Raw genomic sequence first — 22,490 nt, 5'->3', positions numbered from 1 at the left:
GTGAATGTGATCTTGATGTATCAAGTTGTTTTTAAATCTCCCAGAATTGTTAAATATTTGAACTATTCTCTTCTGCAAATACACCACCATGACAACATAACTGACTCCCATATATGCATTCAGTAATCAAAGCATGTTAAAAACAACTGCACATTTTGAATTGAGTAGTATAAAACTCTCTTTAAATAAGAAACAAGATAATTTTGAAGTTTCTGTACATGGACATTCTTTTATTCAGAAAATAGAGATTACTTTCACTTTGTCAACAGTAGTATTTTTTCTAAACGTTTTAAGGAGATTACTCCTGCATTCAATCCTGTCACTGAAAGTAACTCCTAGATAGCCCTGTCAACAACTTTTTGTAATAGGTGATCACTTGGGAAAAGGTCTTTTGTCTCAGTAGACCAGACATTTAAGCTTTAGCAATTTGTTTAAAAATGGTGGAATTCCTCTTTTGGTTCACTAAAAAGTTTGAGTGGAAGTTTGTGCTGGGATTAGTAGCCATACCTTGTAATCTTCCCATATTTCTGTGCCAGTTTTTTTAAAGTGCATACATTAAAATGAATTAAGCACTTTTTTTGAGTTGATTTGAAATTGGGAATGTTTCTTCTTCTTCTGTGATATCTCGTAATTATATAACAGTATAACCTGTAACGAGCTCTTTTTTCAATATGATTATTTATTGGTTTGCAGTTGGATATATGCCATTTATAATAAATCAAATTATATTTGGTACTTTTAATGCTTCATTCTCTTGTGTTTCTAGGAGTGGTTTGCTGTTTATGTTGAGCTTAATCAGCAGATAGCAGCTCTTCTAAATGCAGGGGATGAGGAGGACCTTGTGGAATTGAAAGCATTGCAGCAACAGCTGAGTGATGTGTGTTACCGGCAGGCCAGTCAGCTGGAATTCAGGCAGAATCTATTACAAGCAGCACTTGAATTCCACAGCGTTGCCCAGGATGTAAGTTTCTCTGTTTCATTTTTCGTGGGCTCACCTATCAATATATTATTGCCTTAGTATTGTAAATGTTGAATACATTGGAAAAAAATTTAGGGAGGTGAGGGGAAATAAAATGTCACTTGAAAAATATCGTAAGTTATCATTTATTATAATTGAAATGCTGAGAAAATCCATTCCCTCTTTTTTAGAAGGGAAGTACTTTATATTATGTCTTACATTTCAATAATATTTTAAATAAAAGTGTTACTAGTTGAAAAGTTGCTTTTTCCCCTCTCTTGTTTTATTTTTTTTTATTAGAGGTACATGCATTAATTGAACTGGGATTTGGTGTACTTTTCATAGTCTCTGTTTTTAAAATGGTATACTCCTTTCATATACTTGTCTTAAAAAAGAAAGTAGAATTTTGGCTTTCCACTCTCCCACTATCGAGGGATGCATGCCCTTGGAATTCTACAGCCAGATGGCTCCTTTATCTTTCATCTTGACTTTCATTTTCTTATAGCTGAAAAGAGAAATTTCTAAAATGAGAAATTTCTGAACATTTAGGAGATTGCAGACCCAGCCATCTGAAGCTCAAACTTCTTTTTAAATATTAGCATTTTTGTTCTTCATTTTAGTTGTCTCAGCAATTGGATGGTTTACTAGGAATGTTGTGTGTGGATGTAGCACCAGCAGATGGAGCATCAATTCAACAAACTTTAAAACTACTGGAAGAGAAATTGAAAAGTGTTGGTAAGCAAAATATTTCTTTGTTTCGGATGCACACACATTACAGGAGAAAAAGCAGTAATCTCACTACTCTCTTAAAAAAAAAAATACCAAAAAAAGCTGGGGGGAAAAAAAATCTGTCTGTCCTGGCTGCATAATGCTTCACTGAACTACTTTTAGTACAATATAGTAGTTCTGCTGTATAGTAGTTCTATCTGGTAAAATGATCTGAAACTAGTTTTCTTCTAAATATTTAACATCTAATAAATATATTTGTTATATGCCGCTGTCATGCATTTTGTCTGCAAACAAACTTTTTTCCCCCATTAATCATCCTTAGTATCTTGATATTATAGTGCTTAGATGATCTTTTTGTCTCCAGAACTGACCCCTTGATGATTAAGATTTTTATCCACTCAGTTTTAGAATGCTTATACTGAGTGTTTTGTAGTACTTTTGAACGTATATGTTAATAAATGGCACATTGAATGTTGTTACACTGTCAAGCATATGGAATTGAATATTTCAGTTGGAGAGATCTGCAATGATCATGTTCTTCATTGAGTTGTAGGAGAACGAGCTTTGAAACAAAATCATATCTGGTAGTAGTAATGATTGGAATATAACAGTTTGCTGCATACATGAGATACTCCTTTAGGAAAACAGATAATAGAGCTGCCAGAAATTAGATGTAACAGCAGATTTTAAGGGTTGGCAAATCTCAGTATAGAAAAGTGTATCAGCCATATCAGATGTAACTTCTGTCAGCAGTGGAAGAACATTTAGGCTACAGCTGCTTAGCTGTGATAAATATTTTATGTATTATGCAACTGTGTGAATGAAATACATTAATTAGGTATTTATATGCTGAAAAGCTGACTTGCTGTCAGCTTTTATTGTTATCTGCTAGGTCATAAAATAGCAAAACCTTAGTTCTTTGTTAGTATAGACAAATGCTCACTCAAACTTGAGTTGGAAAGGGCAGTAAAAGACAGATAGTAATGCCCTTTTCACTTTCCAGTCTTCCATCTCAGATTCTGTTGCATTTTATCTCTTTCCATTGAGGGGGGGGGAAAAAAATTATGAGTGACCCTTGACTGTTTTTTTTTTTTCGTTTTGTTTTGTTAGACTTAGGCTTGCAAGGTTTGCGTGAGAAAGGTCAAAGTCTTCTTGATCAGATATCTAATCAGGCATCATGGGCCTATGGAAAAGATGTGACCATTGAAAACAAAGAAAATGTGGACCATATCCAAGGAGTAATGGAAGATATGCAACTTAGAAAACAAAGGTAAGAACAGTAGTTCTAGTCATTAAGATTTTTGTGTGTTGATAGGTAACTTTATATATAATTTTGTTTGTTTTATAGAGACTGTTTTGTTTTATCTTCAGTTAAGGGATGCAGTACAACTGTAATTTATATATGTAGTATATGTAAATGGGACAGAAGCTTCCTTGCCTAATCTGTTGTAGCATATTCCTAACACCAAGCACCTTTTGTATTTTGCTACTGAGTATTTGAATGCTTTCCTATACTTGTAAATGCTCAAGAATTATACATTCCTTTTATATGTAATTATGAAAATGAGACAAGAGGTATGTTTTATATGTTAGCAGTTTGAGATGGAAGTGTAAGACTACAGTAGTGGTGATAACTGTAATATTATGTATTAATAATGCACAGATTTGTTTATCCTTGTTTTTACAACCTCTGTCCTTTGAGTATGATATTTTCATTCCTGAAGATAGGAAGACAAATGAGATCATGTTGGGTAGGACAGCATACAAAATGGAGGCACAGAGTTCAGTTTTCAAAATGTTGGTTTTTATGAGTTTTGGAAAATGATAAAGTGGGAGATTAAGTTGCAGTAGAGAGAAATACTAGAGAGAGTTGAATTTGCAAGAAGGATGGATTGTGCTATCATCCTCTTCCTCCAAAATTTCACTGATTATTTTTTCTTAAAGATGTAGTAGAACTTGATTGCCTATAGTACTGCCTTTTTTTTTCTAGTCGACAGTGTGAAAGAATTAGGTGGCATTGCCAGTATTACTGCAGGAACCCCTGAGACAATGTAATGCTGTCCATAGAAAGGGCCTGAAGTTTGAGGGCCTTGGCTGAACAAAAAGGTGCCTCTAGGGAACAACAAGGTCTAATGAGCATCAAATTGCTCATTTTGCAAATTAATTCTACAACTCATAAATTGTTTTCTTAGGGAGCTTTAGTGTAAGAAACCATGTGTTTTGGTAGTGCCTAGAGAAAATACTGTTTTAAGTATGTCCTCTGAATCCTATTTACTTGATTAGCACTTGTGTTTAGAGGGCCAACTGCAAAAAGCTGTAAAAAAACTGTGTCACTGTGCAATAAAATGGCAATTGGAATTCAGTACTGAGAAAAGAAATGTACATGGGAGAAGGGAAGACTATATACATAGGAATGGACTCTGAACCATCTGTGAACTCAAGAGTAAACATTGAAAGACTTTTGTGGAAATTGCTTTAGTGTTCAATCATACTGTAAGAAGCAAGTAGAACTCTAAGGATTCTTAGGAAAGGAATAGAAAACTAAAAGAAAAATGTCATTGCATCACTGTGTAGGTAGGTTGGTAGTCCATTTCTGTTTTAAGTGTTACACAATTCTGATCCCTATTCTCAGAAGGGATATAGAATTGTGGGAAATCAATTAAAGAACTAAAATGTCAATAAAATTTCCAGACAAAGGTAGGAAGCAGCTTTCAGATGGTGAGTGATTGAACAAGGTTCTTTAGCCTGTATAAGAGGAAAAAAGTACGATAGGACTAGTATCTCAGTAGCATTTAATAGTAATTTTTACAATACTTTTTTTTTTACAGATTCTATTGCACATTTCTTGTTATTTATATATACATATATTATAATGTTCACTTCCAGGGGGATTTTGCTGCCTTAGTTATGCTTTTGGAACCCATAAAGTGTTGCCCTGCATTGTGAGAGCAACACATTTCCTTTCTGTAAGCATTACAGGATGTGTAACAAAATGAAGCATGTTAACAAACTGTTCTTTGGAAGTGCTTATGTTTGCAATTAGTTTGGAAAAAATCATGCATACAGTCTTTTGCATTTGCTTATAAAGCTGACTGTTGTTGACATTAGTAATTCCATTTGCACTGGACAGGAGTGAATTGTACTGTCTATTTAGTAGGCCTCTGAAATAGAAGTGGAAAATATTCTGCTAAATGTATTAGCTTAGCTCTTGCTATGGAAAGAGAAACTTTCAATACTTTTTTTGAATTCTAACTGGAGAAAGAACTACAAAGTATGCTCCATTCAGAATAAGATAGTTAGGATTAGTTTTTATATGAATTAGATTTTTTAAATGCTTCCTGACAAGTGTAGCAAAGGATGTTGCAAGATATTATCATCTTTAGTAAACTAAAAATAAAAATGGAAAAAAGTATTATCTTTTAAACAGTCCTCATCATACTAATCAAGAAAACTTTGCCCCCAGCAAACAGTCCAATTCAGAATTATGCCAGGGTGAAGGCAACTTTGATCTGAATTTCAGTAGGATAAAGTCTGTCTCAGCCACATGTGGCAGATCTTACCAGTGGAATGATGTAAGGAACCTGCAGTGCTGCTGCAAGATCTTGTAGCTATGGCTGGTGTTACTGTCTGCAGCTTAGCCATATCAGGAATCTTGAGGATCATGATTTCAGTGACTTGTAGTGCTCTGTTGTATTTATTGCATATTTCTTATTGTTGTGTGAGATATTATATATTTTGGCCAAGCTAAGCATCACAAAAATGCTTTAGTCACCTTTTCATGGGCACTTATATCTTAGTGTTTCTCACTGAAAATGTTGTCAAATTCAGAGTGTATTGTGTCTGCTATACATCTGTTGGTGAGTCTTTCTGTGCTATTGTTTAAGGTGTGAGGATATGGTGGATGTGCGGCGACTGAAGATGCTTCAGATGGTACAGTTATTTAAGTGTGAAGAGGATGCTGCTCAGGTATGAAAGTGCCTACAGAATTTCATCATTCTGGTCTTTGTAGTTCACTGGTTTAATTTATGGGGGCTGATGATTTCACAGGTTTTTGGGGTTTTTTGTAACTTTCAAATATAGTTTTATTTAGGGAATATGTCAGTGAAAATAAAGGCTATAGCAATGTCTGCAAATAGTGTATTTGGTAATTGCATGCACGATCTACCAGTTTGTGATAGCTGATTTAACTTTTCCTGTATCAAAAGCATATACTAGCACTGAAGTTACCTCACCCTTCTGGACTAATTTCTTTTTAATTTATTAGTTTTTATTCTTTTGACTGTTGTTTTTAAGGCAGTAGAATGGTTAAGTGAACTGTTGGATGCTCTGCTGAAGACACACATCCGACTGGGAGACGATGCTCAAGAAACAAAAGTTTTACTGGAGAAACATCGAAAATTTGTTGATGTTGCACAGGTGAAATGAGTTATTTTTTTTTAGCAATCTGGGGTCTGTACAGTTTCAGATAATCTCCTAAATAGAATTGATATCTGTATGGACAATTATTGTACAGCTGTTACTCGTCTTAGTGGTTTGCCTCAATGCTTTAATGAAAAAATTGTGATTGCTGAAATTGGTGATAGGCCTAATGAGATTTTGCAGTTCTATCAAGAGTGGCAGTGCTGCAAGTTTAGTACCTCAGTTAATCTTCACATAGGCAATGCAAAAGACCAAGCAAAATTGATTGACTTTTGTGAAAGACATATTTCAAACAGTCTTTAAAATTACTTTTGATAAGCTGAGCCTTTTTCAGGTGCTTTTTCAGTCATTGACTGCTTTTAGGAAGATCTAATTTGGACTTGTTAATTAACAGATTTGATGTTTTCTAATTGCACCTGTTACACTGGAACTGATGAATAAAAGCTGATGATGACAGGAGGGTAGTTTGCTGTTATAGTGAACTGCCACAGTGCACCTGGATGCTGACTTACTACAAATGTGGTGACAGTGAAACAAGTGAAACAGTCATCTTGGCAATAGGTATCAAATGTCCTGTGTTAAATCCAAACAGTTATTTGAAATTTTCAGGAAGCTCTGTTCTTTTGCCAGTGTGAACAGTAGACAACAGGGCATATTTTATTTTTAATAAGAGTAAAAGCAGTCTTTGGTCATCACAATTTTATTCATACTTCATCAGCATTTTCTAGTAGACCAGGTTAGTTCAATATAGTTTGTGGACCTAAATTGCCGACAGAGCTTTCATGAACTTGACTGCTGTTGCTTTATTTAGCTGCTGTTAAGTGCAGAGTTTTTACATGCACTTTCTTTCCCATCCTCTCCAATTTTTAGAGTACTTATGATTATGGGAGGCAGTTACTGCAGGCAACTGTTGTTCTATGCCAGTCCTTGCGGTGCACTTCAAGGTCCTCAGGAGACACACTTCCAAGACTGAACAGAGTGTGGAAACAGTTTACAGTGACTTCTGAAGAAAGAGTACACCGTCTGGAAACAGCTGTTGCATTTCATTCAAGTGCTGAAAAGGTGAGTGTTGTGTTTTTAAGAAGAAAAATTTCTTACCCAAATTTAAGCAAACGAAATTTAAGGAAAGTGAAGTTGTCAGTGTGTATTTTTTACCCTATCTAAATATTATCTAAATATTATCTAAAAAAAAAAGCAGAAACGAATTCAAGCATACTTTTCTAACTGTTAATTTCAGGTTTAATACCATTGTTGTTCACATACCTATATTGGTGTGGGACCTGCTTAACAAAAAGAGAACAGCAGCCCTCTTCAAAGGGGAGCTCTGATATTGATCATAAAGCATTTCTTTGTGTCTTTGAGGCCATTATTCTTAACAGCCAGAAACACTTCTTGATGTCCATAATACAAAGTTGTCAGGTCCTTTAAGTTCTTTGGAGAGTTAAAGGTGTATTACCCTTCAGGTTGTGTGCATTTTGAATGCAGTATCCTTTTCACACACAGTGTAAATGAGGGCAACTCTTGCCAGTTAGTTTCTACCTCTTGTACTTTGCACCTGGAGGGATTTGAGTTGTGCTTTCTTCCTTTTGAATGCACCTCTACCTTGGTATGGCTTTCAAACTCCTGTAACCCAAGTTTCACTGCTGCGCCCAGTCATACGATGCGAGAAGCCACAGAGGAGGCTGAGGAATAGTTGGTGCTCAGTAACAGTTTACTGAAAGGGGAAAATGTAGAGAGTTTTCAAATGCTTGAATTTGAGACAACGTCCACTAATGTATGTCATGAGAGGTAGGGCCTTTTTTGTCCAGAAACTGTTCTTTCTGTGAAGGGATACATTATAGAAAAGGAGTTTAGAGTATGTATCTCGAATATTGACAATAAAATTGCATGTAACTGCAAATAAAGCCAACTTTACACATGGTAAAATAAATTCATTCTGTCATTAAAGGAGAGCATGGATTCCAAGTTGATTCATATGCTCCTTGGTTTTGTTAATTTCTTATTTGTATGAATGGAAGATACTTTGACTTTACAGGCATTGGGAGTTGATGGATGTTCACAAAGGCAGAAATATATCATTTACGCTGTCAGAGACAGCTAAAAAAAGTTTTACCTGATACCAAATTAGATTTCAGTGGTTCATAAACTCCTAAAAGAGTAGATTCTTTCAATCCATATTATGAGCATTCTTTCATTATTGCAGTAGTTAATTGCAGGTTTTAGGTAGTCATAAATTTAAAGAAAAGTAAATGGATGGATGAAAAAAACCAGCCATGTTCAAAAACATAATTCTCCTAGCACTACTGGGACATATTACTGAGTCTGTGTGGAAAATACACAGTTAATATCCATGTTGTTTTGGAAAAAAGTAAGAAATGCAAAGGGAGAAATGGAAGAAAACACAGTACTAAGTACTAGTATTGGGTCACAATCTCATCAGGAAGGATTTGTGTTCAGACTCTTTAAGTCCCACCTATTCTGTGCCAGATGAGGATTTTAGTTTTGAAATGTCTTGTAAGGGGCTCTTCATTAACTATGGTTTTTTTCCACTTTATATGGCTGTCTGGTATGTTTAATGATGTAGGTTATGATTGTATGCATTTTATATCTGTGGCTGGAATATTGTCCAGCAAGACTTTTTGTTCCTCTCAGAAATAATGAGACGTTCTAATACACAGCAGTGGTAGCCCTGAACTATCGTCTTAATGTAGCTTAATCAATATTTTCTTTTCTTGAATTATATGAATATGTCACTTAACCTCATGTAAATGTGATCGTGAAGATACTGAAAAAGCATTCACTCTGCCAGTTAATGGAACTTAAAAAACTACGTGCTATCCCTTGTTTACTTTATTCTGTATTTTCTTACTTTTATTTTAAACAGATTTTACAGGAATGTCCAGAGCAGCCTGAAGCTTTTAATGAAATGGAGCAATTTGATGAAATTGAAGCGGTTGGGAAATCACTGTTGGACAGACTAACAGTGCCTGTAGTTTATCCTGACGGGTATGCAGAATGTTTTTTCTAATGCCTTTTGAATAATGTTTTTGGTGAAGTTTCATAATAGACTCATATATGGAAGAATCCTGAAGGCTTATTGCTGAAATTGAAAAAGCAGGCGTGTTGTCTTTGGAAAACTGGAGTTTGGACCTGCTTTCTATAAAAAGATGGGAAAGAATTTTTAATGAGTACTAGTGTGCTGCCTTTTTAAAGTAGTGACCTTTTCACACTGAATGATTATTAGATTTGTGCAGTCTTTGCACCAGCACAGTATGTAGAAGTAACAGAAGAATGACCAGTCCCAATCTCTTCTCCCTGAAAAAAAGATACCAGATGAGAATTATGGTATTTTGATTTATTTATTTGCAATTCTATCTATCTTAAGTCTTAAGCCAGTATATTGAAGACAAATTTACATTTGATTCAATCAGTAAACAAAACAGTACTTCCCTTAAGAGCTATTCATACTAGTTTAAAATTGATGGTTGTCTTGAGCTACAAAAGCAACTTGAATTTAGAATCTCAACCATAATAAAACTCAGTTCTCTGTATTTAATGAAACAGATGTGTCCATTGTTATGCTGAGCTTGTAGTTAACTTCTACCTGAGTATTACCAAGCCATAGAATGAATCTCGGGGTGTGTAGGATCTCACACCACAATGAAAGAGGTTTGAAATCACTGTTTTGAATTAAGAGGCTGAAACCTTATAAGATAGTATTAGGCAACCACGTTATGGGTTACCTGAAGTTGATCTGCAGGAAGCTGGTTGTGGAAATTTATTGTCATATTATTTCCAAAATACCATATTTCTTCTGCAGTGTAGTTTCTTTCAGTAAGGAGTGCTAACCCTGAAGACGGACTCAGGCCTGAACTAGTAGTGATTTTTACTGCCCTTTTAATATTTGAAAATAGTGGAGCATTTTATAGCTATGAAGAAAAACAAACAAACAAAAACAACCTAAAACCAGACCAAGAAGTGTTTGTTGAACTTCTGAATAGCAGATTTTAGGGACCTGATAAATGTAGCAACTCTTTATTTATTCTTAAAATGCATGTAATTTGCAGATAGACTATTGAAGTTAAAACAAACACGGCATTTGCCACACTTAATCCTAATGCAAAGCTCCTATAGCTATAGGTATATATACACACACCTGTATTTTAGCTGTCTGACTGAATCCTGAATATTATTTCTGATCCCTCTGTCATTTCAGCACCTTCTCAAAAATGGTATCTTAGCTCTCCTACATCTCAGGATCCTCTGCTCATCATTCCTAAGGATTCTATTTTTGAAGCATTTAACAAACAATTTGCAAAGGGTTCACTCATTATTAGAAATAGTTTAATAAATTTAGAAACATGAAAAATGTCATAAAATGCACGGGGGCGTTTTCATCAGCCTGTTCACTTCTTCAGACCTTTATCAGTATCTTTTTGGAAGTTCAGGTCACTGTTCCCTGTCCTGCTCTTGGCTTCTAATCTGTGTCAGGAAAAACATCTCCCCATACTGTGATCCCATATGCAGTTGTGCAGTCTGACTTTGGAGTTCCCTAGTCAAACAAGTCTAACTTTTCTGTCCACTTATGCCTGTCTGAAGCAACTTACATCTGTCTGAAAGTTCTCTGTCCTACTACCATTTCCAAAGTTTACAGCTTCTGTACTTTTTAACTAGATTTGATACCTCTTCTTCTGAAACACCTATTCTGTTCAAATCCTCCCTTTGCTGACAGCTTGATTAGTTGTTTCCCTAACATTTCAGCTATTCTTTGTTGTATTTAAATTACACAGTTCTTTCAGTTTGAGAGGTAGATGGCATAATTTGACAGCATGTGGCTGACTTAACATTTGAAGAGTCCTTCAATAGTGCAGCAATTTTATAGCCTCAGAATTCATGTACAGACAGATTTCATAGATTGTCACAGTATGCAAAATTGTTAGACTGACTTGGGGGATAGCCAGAGAATGGAGGTAAAAAATAGTGTTGAGAAGTATCTAGTTGCACGTAAGGAATAGTGCCCTGCTGTTCAAATAATAGAATGGTTTGGGTTGGAAGAGGCATTAAAGATCACCCAGTTCCAAACCCCTGCTATGTGCAGGGACACATTCCCCCAGACCAGGTTGCTCAGAGCCCCATCCAATTTGGCCTTGAACACTTCCGGGAATGGGGCATCCATGGCTTCTCTGGGCAACCTGTTCCCGTCTCACCACTCTCAACCTTCTTTTGAGAGTATCTTTTGGGTATAAAAGGCTCATTGAGTATTTATAATAAATTCATCAAGTCAATGACTTGATGTCAGGTCTCATCGCTGAGTCTCCAAAGCCCTTTAAAGTTGGCTTTTAAATTGCAAGAGGAAAAAAATGGCTGTTTTTCTTGTCTGTTTTGTGTTTTCTAGTGCCATTCATGGGTATATTCATATGTCATACTTTTCGCTAAAAACTTTTTGTGGTTTGTGGTTTTTTTTAGGTCTGAGCAGTACTTTGGGAGCCCAAGTGACATGGCTTCTGCAGCAGAACACATTAGAGAGAAGATGAAGCTAGTTAGCCTGAAAAAGCAGCAGCTGAGACAACCAGAAGCCACTGCCCCAGAGAGCTAATACTGACCCTCGTCTATGAATTCATAATAGGACTTAAGTTTGTAATCCAGCATGTTGTTTGCATATTACAGAATTTGGCATAATATATTAAAATGCATTTCACAGCCGTTACAAGTCTCATCTTTTTTTTGAAGTAAATGTTCTCAGCATCTTAATACTGTACATCTATCAAGCCATAATTATTTAACATGCTATGAAACCATAGACTCCAAGTATCTTATGAAAAGGAACTGTAAACTTTGCACTGAAATTTGCTGTAAAGCTTTACCTGACCTGTCAGCTGCTTCTTAGTTAGACAGCTGATGCAAGCTTTGAGTGGTGCTAATTAAAGTGTTAGAAGTTCCATATTATGAAATTCTAGTTCTTTGCTTCCCCCATGCCCAGGTGATGTAGTAATTCTAGACTGTAGGTAAGTTCCTGCAGCGTAGGCGGTGGTAACTCTGTAATTTTAATTTGAAATACTTAAAAAAAAGTCATTTTTATTGTGCCAGTATGCAACCTGCCCATCAAATCTTTGATATATCAAATCCATTAAAGAGATGTTTTCCTATTTGTATTGATAATGTATTAAAAGCTGTTTGTGCTTAATAAAAATCATCTTTTTAAAATCTAATATAAATTTGTTCTGGTCTGTGATAAATGGTAGTAAAAATCACTACTGCCTCAGTATATTTACAAAGTTTGTATAATTTTTCATATTAAATACTCTAATATACTGTAGAAATAAGGGAACTGCTCTTGAACTATTATTAATAGGGGCAAGAGTTCATGCTATTTTTTTTCCTTTCTGATAGCAGTACTTGAACAAAAGTAAGATAGTATTTGCTTAGGTCAGTGTTATATTAATAATAGTTTTGTTCCCATGTAAGACCGGCACACATCTCCTGTGCTTTATTTCGAAGTGTTTTGTTTCCCTTTGAATGGAGAATCCTGAATAATGTGAATATCCCTGTTAGTACCTTTGAGGTTAAAGGTTTTCATCTAATGAAAAAAAATTAACATGAGGTTCATAACCAACATTAAAACCATGAGATTAGTAATAAAATGAAATTTACTAAGAGCAGGGAATTGGATTGAAACAAAATCAGCTGTGTGCTTTACTTGGTTAACTTCCTTATCTTCAGGATGTAATCTGGATACATTCAATATTAGATTTACTGGATGATGGTGTGGTATCTGACCATTTTATAATACTATGTGTGAAACAAACAACTGTAAGTTTAAAGAACTTTATGTTGCTGTCAAGCTATACTTTGCTCACAGTAAAAATAATGTTATCTTCCTGCATGCATTGTTATTACTCTACAGATTTACTTGGTGGATCTGTCATTCAAATATTATATTTACTTATTTGTCTTAGTTTTTCTACATTTTCTCCAGAGGAAAGTGATGGTTCAAATAGAGCAATTTCTCTATAAAAACCCAGTAATTCCAAATTAATTACTTACCTGTAAATTCAATTATAAAGGTATTTGTCCTCTTGGGGTATTTTGGCAGAGAAAATCCAATATATTTTTTTTTTGCATTTGATGCAATGGTACAATATACATTAATATTAGTTTAAAACCAACTGACATTTCATAGACCTTATTTATAATGAGACTTTTTCAACATAATATTTTCAAATTTATTTTAGTTGCTCAATTGCATTTGAGAAAGCTGCTGTTGCTATGGCTAATATTTGGGGGAGTTAAATTCACTTAGAAAGAACCCAAACATGAAAAGTATATTGAATGAAAAGCTCAAACACAAAAGTGAATTAATATAGTCACTAATAAACACTGTGTCTCCAGCTCAGCAGCATTTTTAATTTGAATCTGCAGTATAAAATCTCATTAAAATATTAGAGTAAGCAAGATTACAAACACTAAGGTTATTTTATTTTATTTTGGTATTTGTTTAGAGGCTCAATAACATATGCCAACCCAGGGTAGTATCAGAAGCTTCTAACTCATTCCTGTGACAGCTGTGTGCACAACTTGGAACTAGTGACCGCTCACCCTAATAACCCTGATGTTATTTTTGGCTCTGTGTGTGCAGTCCAATCTTGACGCTGCTCTTATCTGTCGTTCAACATTCCTAGGGGCCAGTGGACTCTTGAGTTTCACCCTCTTGTCTTTAATGGAGTTTCCAAAACAGCATCTTGGGTTATGCTTTCTCTCTCTGCTCCATTCCCCTTCTGGAATTCCTTGCCTTTAGGGAAATCAAATGGCTGGTAAAGTGCTATTTACCATCACTTTGCAATTTGCCCATTTTTTATGTATCAGGAACGATGGGAACTAGTTTTCTAGGTCACGTTACATGAGTCTGCCAGACATTTCTAAATCCTTCCTATGAACTCTGAGACTTCCTGTCTTACTGAAAGAATGGAATAAACATCATGTGTTAAGAATACTGTTAAATGTAACTAATTTAAAGAGGGATTTTTGTGCTGGTCTTTACTCTTAGTCTGTCATCTATGGTTGTACTTGCTAGTGAATCTTCGGAAATGTACAACCCTTAATAGCACAAAAAGTCAGTGAGGTATATAGAGGCATGCTAAAAAGCCAAAAAAACCTGTGCTCAAGTAATATGTTGTTACTTGTTTGTGCACATACTACTGTGAACAGTAGCAGTGGCTCTACCTGTGGCTCTTGCTCTGCACTTTTTGGTTGCAAAAATGGTTCAAATAAGGAAGTTCTAAAAGATGGAAATATGTTTGTTTTTTTTTTTTAAATAGAAATCACAGGATACAGTGCTGCTACATGTGAGATAGGGAGATACCAACAGAATAGGTAAGGATTGATTGTAAGGATTGTAGTTGTTCTATGTACATCACAACTGATGACTTGGAAGTGATGAAATCAATTCTGTTCATGGTAATGAAATGAATACCAAGAATTTCTAAGTTCCTGTTAGCCAAGTTTGGATGTATTTGAAATGTTTCAAAATATGATAAGTATTTTGTTACTCTTTCTAGTAATGCAATTCTGAGTATGCTTTTGTGACAGTAAATTGGAAAGGTGATCACCTTGGTAAGTGCCATTCTTCTTTGCTAGTGCATCAGTTGCATAGCCTGGTACTCATACAAAATGTTTGTACCCACAAACTCTTAATGGTGATAGGTGTGTGGGCATTTGTATTAGTTTCTGTAAGAATGTTTGATGCTGTTTACTGCTTAACTTCATATTGTGTTGAGTAGGATTAATGGGGTTGCATTTTTCTTGGGAAAAAAACAGTTTTGGACCATGGAGACTTGTGTAGCTTTGTGTGACTGACTGATTTAGTGTTCAAATAAAGTTACTCTGGAGGTACAGCAGTGGGTGGAAAAAGGCTGTGTGTGCAGTGGGATTGTATAGCACTTCTTATTCCATCATGCTGGCCTAAGAATATCAGTGCCAGCTGACAAAAAGATAGGGGGAAGATTTTTTTTTTCCGTCTCAGTTAAAAAAAAACCAATGTCAGTAGGTCATGATCAAGGCGAGGTTGTTGTGGGCTTTCAGCAACAGTACTGGCATATAATGGTGTAACAATAACCTCTGGTTTCCTGAATTCTTCCTACAGGATAATTTTAATCTGTATAAGGAGATTATTAAGAAGGAGGAAGAAAGGAAGCCCAAAAGGTACAGATGAAATTGCGTAATAGCACATTATGTGAGCGTTGAAGCTAAAATGCTGAGAAACAGATGAAAGCAAAGATTTGGTGACTCCTAACTTCCAAAATCAGTTCTTCATGTCTCTCCAGATTCTTGTATCAGTAAAAAGGGAGTTAGGACTGTAAAAATGCTTACTTATGTTAGATTTCTGTTCTATTTTAAAGAAAATAATCAAAGGTTGGTCTAAGCATACAGGATAACAATCCTTACGTAAGAGCCAAAAACAATGTTTGAGTATCTGGAATTTTGCAAAGCATCATTCCAACAAGGGAATTAATTAATGATGTCTCTGGAGAGATACCTGTTGTGTTTTCTAGGTTTGTGGAAAAGTGAAGTAAGATACAAAGGCAAATAATGAAGCAGTTCTACTACATGTGGTTTCCAAGGCACAGTCATTTTGAATTTCAGTAGATTGAGTCTTCTCTAGTGTACCATTTCCACAATTCCATAATATGTAACAGGACAGGCAATTCCAGAGTTATTTCTCTGAATCAAAATCAAATGTTAGAAAAATATATTGGGATAAAATTTTAAAATTATTGATTCCCACAATTGTCCCCACTTTTGTTTCCTCCACTTAAAGACTGGAGGAAATCATTATAGTACTTATGCCTGTCAAGGCTGCATCTTAATTGAAAATTCTGTTAAAAATTTCATAATTGCATACCTTTTGCAAGGATATGGAGTCAAGGAGTACTTCAAGATATTTTTCATCTGATGCTCAGTGGAGGTAGTTTTGTTGTAGAGATTTTACTGTGTGGAAATACAGGTAAGACTAAATAACCACACCAAAAGGAGATTGGTTTCCTACTTCTAATGGGTCCCTTTATACATATCTCCCAAACACATGGTAGCTTAGGACCATTTTTCTGAGACTCCAGGAATAATTTGGAACATGAAGGTGAATCATCAAAGAAACTCGTGAGAATACCTCTGATTCTGTAAAACTGGAAGACAACATACTAATCAAAATCAAATATATTCATCAAAATAGATGCTTGTGTGACTGTAAAATTTTAGTTATGCTGATACAAGAGTGTGTAGAGACAGGATATATTAAGAAATATTTAACATATGTCAAACATTAAAGATACACTTAAGCTCAAAATAGGAATGAAAATTAAGGTAACAGCTTTCTCTTTTCTTATCAGTTGACTCGTATACATAGATCTCTATTACAGCAAAAATTAGGGAAATATAATAGAGACAAGAGGAAGGCTGAGTCAGGTTTTAAATTCTGCTTTGGAGCAGAGAGGTGAAGAAAAAAATGCTTTCTTAAAATTTCATATGTTCTAAGGAAAATATTTAAAAAGAAAAAGTAAAAATCCCCCTTTTTTTTTTTTTTTATTTTTTTTTTTAATTTAAGCTCAACTGGAAAAGTTCAGGTAATTTTCCAAGTACTAGTAATATTTACAGCTTATAGCCCAGAGAGCAAAGGGACAGATTAACATTTCCAACTCTGAAGCACAAAGTAAAGCAAAGGAAACTTGAATCAGTATCAATTTTGAATACTTTGAGAGAAGGTTGTTAAGTGGAAACGATTGGTTGTGTTAGCAAGTGTTGTGCAGATAATTTACTTTAGTAATGAATAGGCAACATTCTTTTTATTGCAGATAAACTCCAGATTTTTAAATAATAATGCTGTTTCATTGGCATTTTAATGCAGGTATCAAAACATCAAATGTGTTGTGACTACTGAATACTACAGGAAAAATTATCTATTTGTGCACAGGTAACTAACACACAAAATGTGCTTAAAAGTAAGTGTGCTTAAAAGCTTAATTTAAAATTGTAACACTTTTTAAAAAATAATTCTACAATCTAAAATAGATATTTTTTACATATTAGAAAGCCTTTTAGCTCTTCCACCAATGCGTAGCTGCTGATTGCCATCAGACACCATTGATGCAACTCCCATCAGGAAACCTTAATGCACATTGGATTTGTATGTAAAGTGGAGGAATACTATTAAGTTATGTAAAATATCCTATTGATTTAATAAGGTCATACATCTGTGCTTAAAATGTCAGAGTAGGCCCAATGAAACTATCCCTGATTTCTAATACTAAGTATGTAATAAGCTCTCTTTGGGAAGGCTGATTTAGCCACACATTATCTGTCAAACTTCTATAACGAAACATTGCACTGGCTATATGTGGCAAAATGACCTCTCACTGCTTTGCACAGCCTTCTAAAACGTGACCATATGACCATATAAATACACTTAGCTCTTCTGAGGATCCTGATATTACACATCCCAGTCTTCTTGTCAGCTCTGCTACAATACTGTCATTGTCAGAAGGCAACATGTGTGTTAAGTAGATTAAAAAATAACAAAACCAAGGTTTCATGATAACTGTGGCTCTTAGAACACACATGGCAAGGTGCTTGTGCAGTTCTGTGTAGATATGCATTGTGCACGGAATAAGGCTGTGACAGCTCATGGTAGAACAGCCCTGAGACTTCTGTGAAATCCTGAGAATCACTGGCTCTATTTGAATGGATATAAATGCTTATACGTTGCACCTTAAAAACCCGTATTGAGCCCTTTCCTAGATCTTACACCAAATGTTAATTCTAATAATCTATAAATTATGAAAATAAAATGGAGGGGGAATCTTGTCTTAGCTGTAAGAACAGACTCTTAGAGAAACTAGTGGAAGACCTGTTAGCTGAGAAACTATATCAGAACAAAGCATGAACAAATACTTCTCATACCCCTGATTTTAATTTGTTAATGTTCTCCATTTTGGCAGAAGGGGTCAATGTGTTAATTTCAGAGATGTAATTTTCAGATATGTGTTATGCTTGGTTTGCAGTGTGTGTTGCCATCTCAATTTTGGGATTTCTGCTTCCCATGTTCATTTTCCCACCAAGAGGGGCAGATGCTGGGTAAGTGACAGCACATTCCCACTGTCAGTGCTGAATTTCCAGGCATGCCTGGATTGCTTATGATCCCTGTGCCTTACAGGATCAGAGGCTGCAGAGTTTCAGTGGACTGTTGAGCTCCAGAGGTTTCTCTCAAGTACTGTACCAGAATTTATGTATTTATTTAAGTCTTGGGCAAGTGATAAGTGTTTTTTTAACATTCCATTCTTTTCTTAAGGTTTTTATACTACTAGGAAAGAAAGTAGCTTTCGTGGAGTCTCAGCTATTTCCACAGGCAAGTATACAGCATGGTTACTTGATATTTAATATGATTGTGTGATGTGAGCCTGACTTTTAGAGACTTGGGAACAAGCCATAGTCTAAACTGGTACTAAGTGCAGACTGTTCTCTTCCTGAGCCCTTGTATGTAGCTCTGCATGCCTCTATTGGATGGCAGATAGCTGCAAGCTGGGCTCAGTAGTGTGAAGATTGTACAATGTATTCAACACATTTGACTGCTACTCCACATATCTGTGGTGATGATGTGAGCTTGATATCCAGTGTCTGCTTTATATCACTCACTGCCTCTCAGAACATGGCCTTCCTCCTCTCCAAGACTAAGGTATCCAAAGAAACATAGTATTACGGTTAGATGTAGCCAGGGTTTATGTTAATGTTTTGCTTAAGACAGCATCAAAAGGCTGCAGCGAGCCACATGTTCAATGAGCCTTGTTAGCTTTTTATTTCCACTCATTGCATGTGGCCAGTTTGTCAGGTAGCTGCCATTTGCAGGCATCCTTTCATGGTGCATTGCCTCTGCAGAACCAGTCATACGTGAAGAAGCCAAGGCATTGCTCCTGCAGGTGGCAGAAATGTGAACGGAGTTCTTTTTGCTTTCACTGTTCGCTGTTACTTCTTCTCTAGGTATTGCTTTGTCTTCTGGATTTTATTAGGGCTATATCCACCTGTCTACTACTAAACTCTCCATTAGCAATTTCATCAAAGACTTTGCAAGTGATCCAACAGACATTTTAAAGAGTTTTTTCATTGTTTCCAAAGAAGAGTTTACTTGTAGGATGAAATGTTTGCTACTGCCAGTGTGTGTTGGGAGGGTATGACAGCTGAATTCCCTGCTTCACAGCACTGCTAGAAAGGACACTTCATCAATATTTAGGAATGGGTGAGATGTTAATAGTCATGGAAATCATGCACACACCTGGAGAGTATAAAAAGCACAGCTGAAATAATTGTCATCTTAGAACACTGAGGTGATGAAAAGCAATAGTAAGCAAAAAAAGAAAGGATGGAAAACCATTTGGTGACATTGTAAGAGTTTCATTTACAATGAAAATATTTATAAAAATCGTGTGGTGTGAGTAGGTGGACTGTAAGGATGTTTTGGAAGATCAAGCTCATCCTTTGAAGGCAGCTAATCAAATACTCTGCAAAAAGAAGAAATATTCACACAGTCAGAAAGAGTAACTTAGAGAAAGGAGTTTAATTACAGGATATTTACTAAATATCAGATCAAATGGACAAAAAAATATGCAGTCCGTGAAGTACTCTTGCATGCTATTTTTATCCCTGGAACACTGAAAACAAGGTTCTAAAACATAGTTACTGCAGATCCTGCTCTGTTGACAAGGGATGACTTATGGTACATAATCTTTCTCTGCTTCTGAAAAGACTTCCATGTAATGAAAGCAAGATGGAGGACTCAGAAGTTTCTCTTAATTTAGACCAAGTTCTGTGATTCCTCATTGAAATGTGGGTTTTAATCTTTCAACCCTCTCCTGGAATTGCTTCTGTTGGATCCAAGCTCTGTGAGTTAAAAAAATGGAAGTAGTGAAATAGTTGAAAAAATAAACTTTCTCTTGAATTAACTGATGAAATAAAAAGCCCACAGTAATTGTATAACTGTAAAAATAATCAACATTTATTATTCCATTTTGCAACTTAAGAGAATTATCTGATTTTTTTTTTAATTGGAAGAGTACTGTAAAATGTACTACATGATTTTTAAAGAACCAGTGCAAAAATAGACAAATATGAAACAGTAAAGATTTGTAAATACATTAGCATTGCTATTATTTTAAATTTACTTGATATATATCTCTTTTTTTTATCCCAGGACCTCCAACATGCCTAAAGAGTAACACCAATTTATAATCACTTGCAGATTAGAGGACAGGAACAGACTGGAGCAAAACCTCCTGCACAGCAGTGACACCATGATATCTCCTGTAAACCTGCTGTAAAAATGTCAGTCTATTTTTAATATGACCAGTCAGAACCTTAATCTGGAAGTTATTTTGCATTATGAGAGTTTTGCCTCAGCATTCTGGCGATGTTATTGTTGTCAGTGAGGGCACAGTACTGCTCTCAGGCCATAACATCAGGCAAGTGATGTCTGAGACTGTATCCCGCAGGGCTCTGTCTCCTACATTCTAATATTGAATTGTGTTAGGTTAAAGACCAAGCAATGACCTCTGTGCAGTTTTAAAAATCCAAGAAGTTTATAGTTGTATTTGATTTGGTATTTCCTCTGCCCCCAATCCCATTACATGTAGAGGGTCCCCCAGTGCAGTTTTGGTTTTGACAGCAAATTTCAACTATAGTGCTTGCCTGCCTCTTGTCTCCACACAGTGAGATCACAAGAGATTATACCAGAAAACCTTGTATCCACTGTATCATTAAACTTCAATTTTTGTTGTTTTCTCAAACAAAGATGGTGATAATTGTCCTATTTTCAAGTGTGAGGTTTAAGGTAATTAAGCAATGAGGATCCTTAATGAAAGCAGCTGACTGCAGAGTTCACTGGAGGACTGATACTTCAGAAGAAGGTAGGTTGAGAAATTGGAAAAAGTGGTCAAAAAATTTTTTTTTCCATGATTTACAGGAAGGGGCTTTTGTCCTGACAAATGGATTCTGAATGTGTTACTGGACACTGTGATAGATCAATCTCTTGGGAAAGAAACATTTGAGCAACTGACTTATTGTCTTGATCAGGACTGGTGCTGATGGCCTACGGTAAAAGTGTATTTGTAAAAGGGTCATAGATAGTACCTGTAGCTGTCAGGTCTAACACCACCAGCAAGTCACAGATAGTCAATTCAGTGGTTTGTTTTACAGCAGTACTGCACTTTTAAGCTGACTGCGCTAATTCATTTCATATTAGTTAGGCTCTGAGCACTCTTCTATCACATATAATTTAGTCTTTAGAGTAAAACTCAAGCTCAAATCTAAATATGATTTAAATTGACATTAGATGTTTGACTACTGCATGTGCCACATTCCGACAAGCCCTTTCAGCTTACACCTAACACAGACATATCAGTAGCAAGATTTTGAAACATGCAGAGCACTTTCAATACCCTGACATGGTTCCCTTGCTACAAAGGGCCAAGTGCCCTGTGTACCTTTGCACTTACTGTTGATCCTCAGTCCCTAATTCATCCTTGCAACTCTCAGCTTCTCTTTCATCATTCATCAAGACTTCTTCTGGTTCAAAATCTTCTCCAGCCCTTTGACTTCCATCTCCCTGTTTTAATTTCTTCTTTTTCTTATCCTTTTTTAAATTGTCCTTTCTCTCATTTTACATTATTTAACCATGGTGAGAGCTAAATCTTTTGTCTCCTGCTGCATTTCAAGAAGAGAAATCGGAGGTCGTGAGGTGACTGATCAGTCATCTGTGTGGTGAAAGAACCAGAAGCTGCTTGGAGCAGACTACAGACCAATTCACCTTGGGCACAGCATTGCAGTACCCCGTATAAAGAGCTTGAAGCGACTTTCAGATGGGAATGCTCTGGCAAGATGGGCTTTCAGATCCTGGGATAACAGCAAGGGAGACTCCAAAGGCGTATGGACCTTCCAGAGCTGATCCAGGGTGCTTGTCCCTGGGATCTTCAGATAAATCTAATAAGGACATGCTGACAGACCACTTTATTGTTTTCCCTACTACATCCAGGTAAAGATTCATTTTTCTATGCATATCTCTCAGGGAAGAGTGGCTTCTGGTGACGTTAAAGCACTGGGTGCAGTGGTGTGAAAAAGTGACACCCATCTCTGGTTTGACAGCATGAGTTGCTACGCTTTTGAAATCAATTCCTTCAGGACCTTGAGCTGTGACAGAAATCTTCCTGTAGCAGCTCCCTGTTCAACTTTCACTGTGTGGGATACCCAGTTCTGGTGCCCAAGGGAGCCAAATGTGGAGAACACCAAGTTGACAGTTCTCTATTTCTTATGGTCCTAGTCAAGATACTGTTTGGTGCTCTAATGGAAAAAG

At 35.9% G+C, this 22,490-nt stretch overlaps 1 protein-coding gene across 5 annotated transcripts in view; it reads left to right on the top strand.

Annotated features, from left to right (window-relative positions):
• Positions 1–12,317, top strand: part of SESTD1 (SEC14 and spectrin domain containing 1) — a 54,974-nt gene extending 42,657 nt beyond the window's left edge. For all 5 annotated transcript variants that reach the window (XM_027731393.2, XM_027731391.2, XM_027731389.2 and 2 more), the window contains 8 exons: positions 767–961; positions 1,579–1,693; positions 2,798–2,957; positions 5,572–5,653; positions 5,981–6,103; positions 6,977–7,168; positions 8,991–9,112; positions 11,573–12,317. In XM_027731393.2, the coding sequence (XP_027587194.2) occupies positions 767–961; positions 1,579–1,693; positions 2,798–2,957; positions 5,572–5,653; positions 5,981–6,103; positions 6,977–7,168; positions 8,991–9,112; positions 11,573–11,702 (1,119 nt within the window). In that variant the 3' untranslated portion in view covers positions 11,703–12,317. The remainder of the gene's footprint in view (positions 1–766; positions 962–1,578; positions 1,694–2,797; positions 2,958–5,571; positions 5,654–5,980; positions 6,104–6,976; positions 7,169–8,990; positions 9,113–11,572) is intronic.
• The last annotated feature ends 10,173 nt before the right edge of the window (positions 12,318–22,490 follow it).

The sequence above is a fragment of the Pipra filicauda genome, unplaced genomic scaffold, assembly GCF_003945595.2.
Source record: "Pipra filicauda isolate LSUMZ 115617 unplaced genomic scaffold, ASM394559v2 scaffold5_size6683894_pilon, whole genome shotgun sequence".
Classification (NCBI taxonomy): domain Eukaryota; kingdom Metazoa; phylum Chordata; class Aves; order Passeriformes; family Pipridae; genus Pipra; species Pipra filicauda.
Note: the sequence above shows the minus strand (reverse complement) of the source record. Positions and strands in the feature narration are given on the sequence as shown.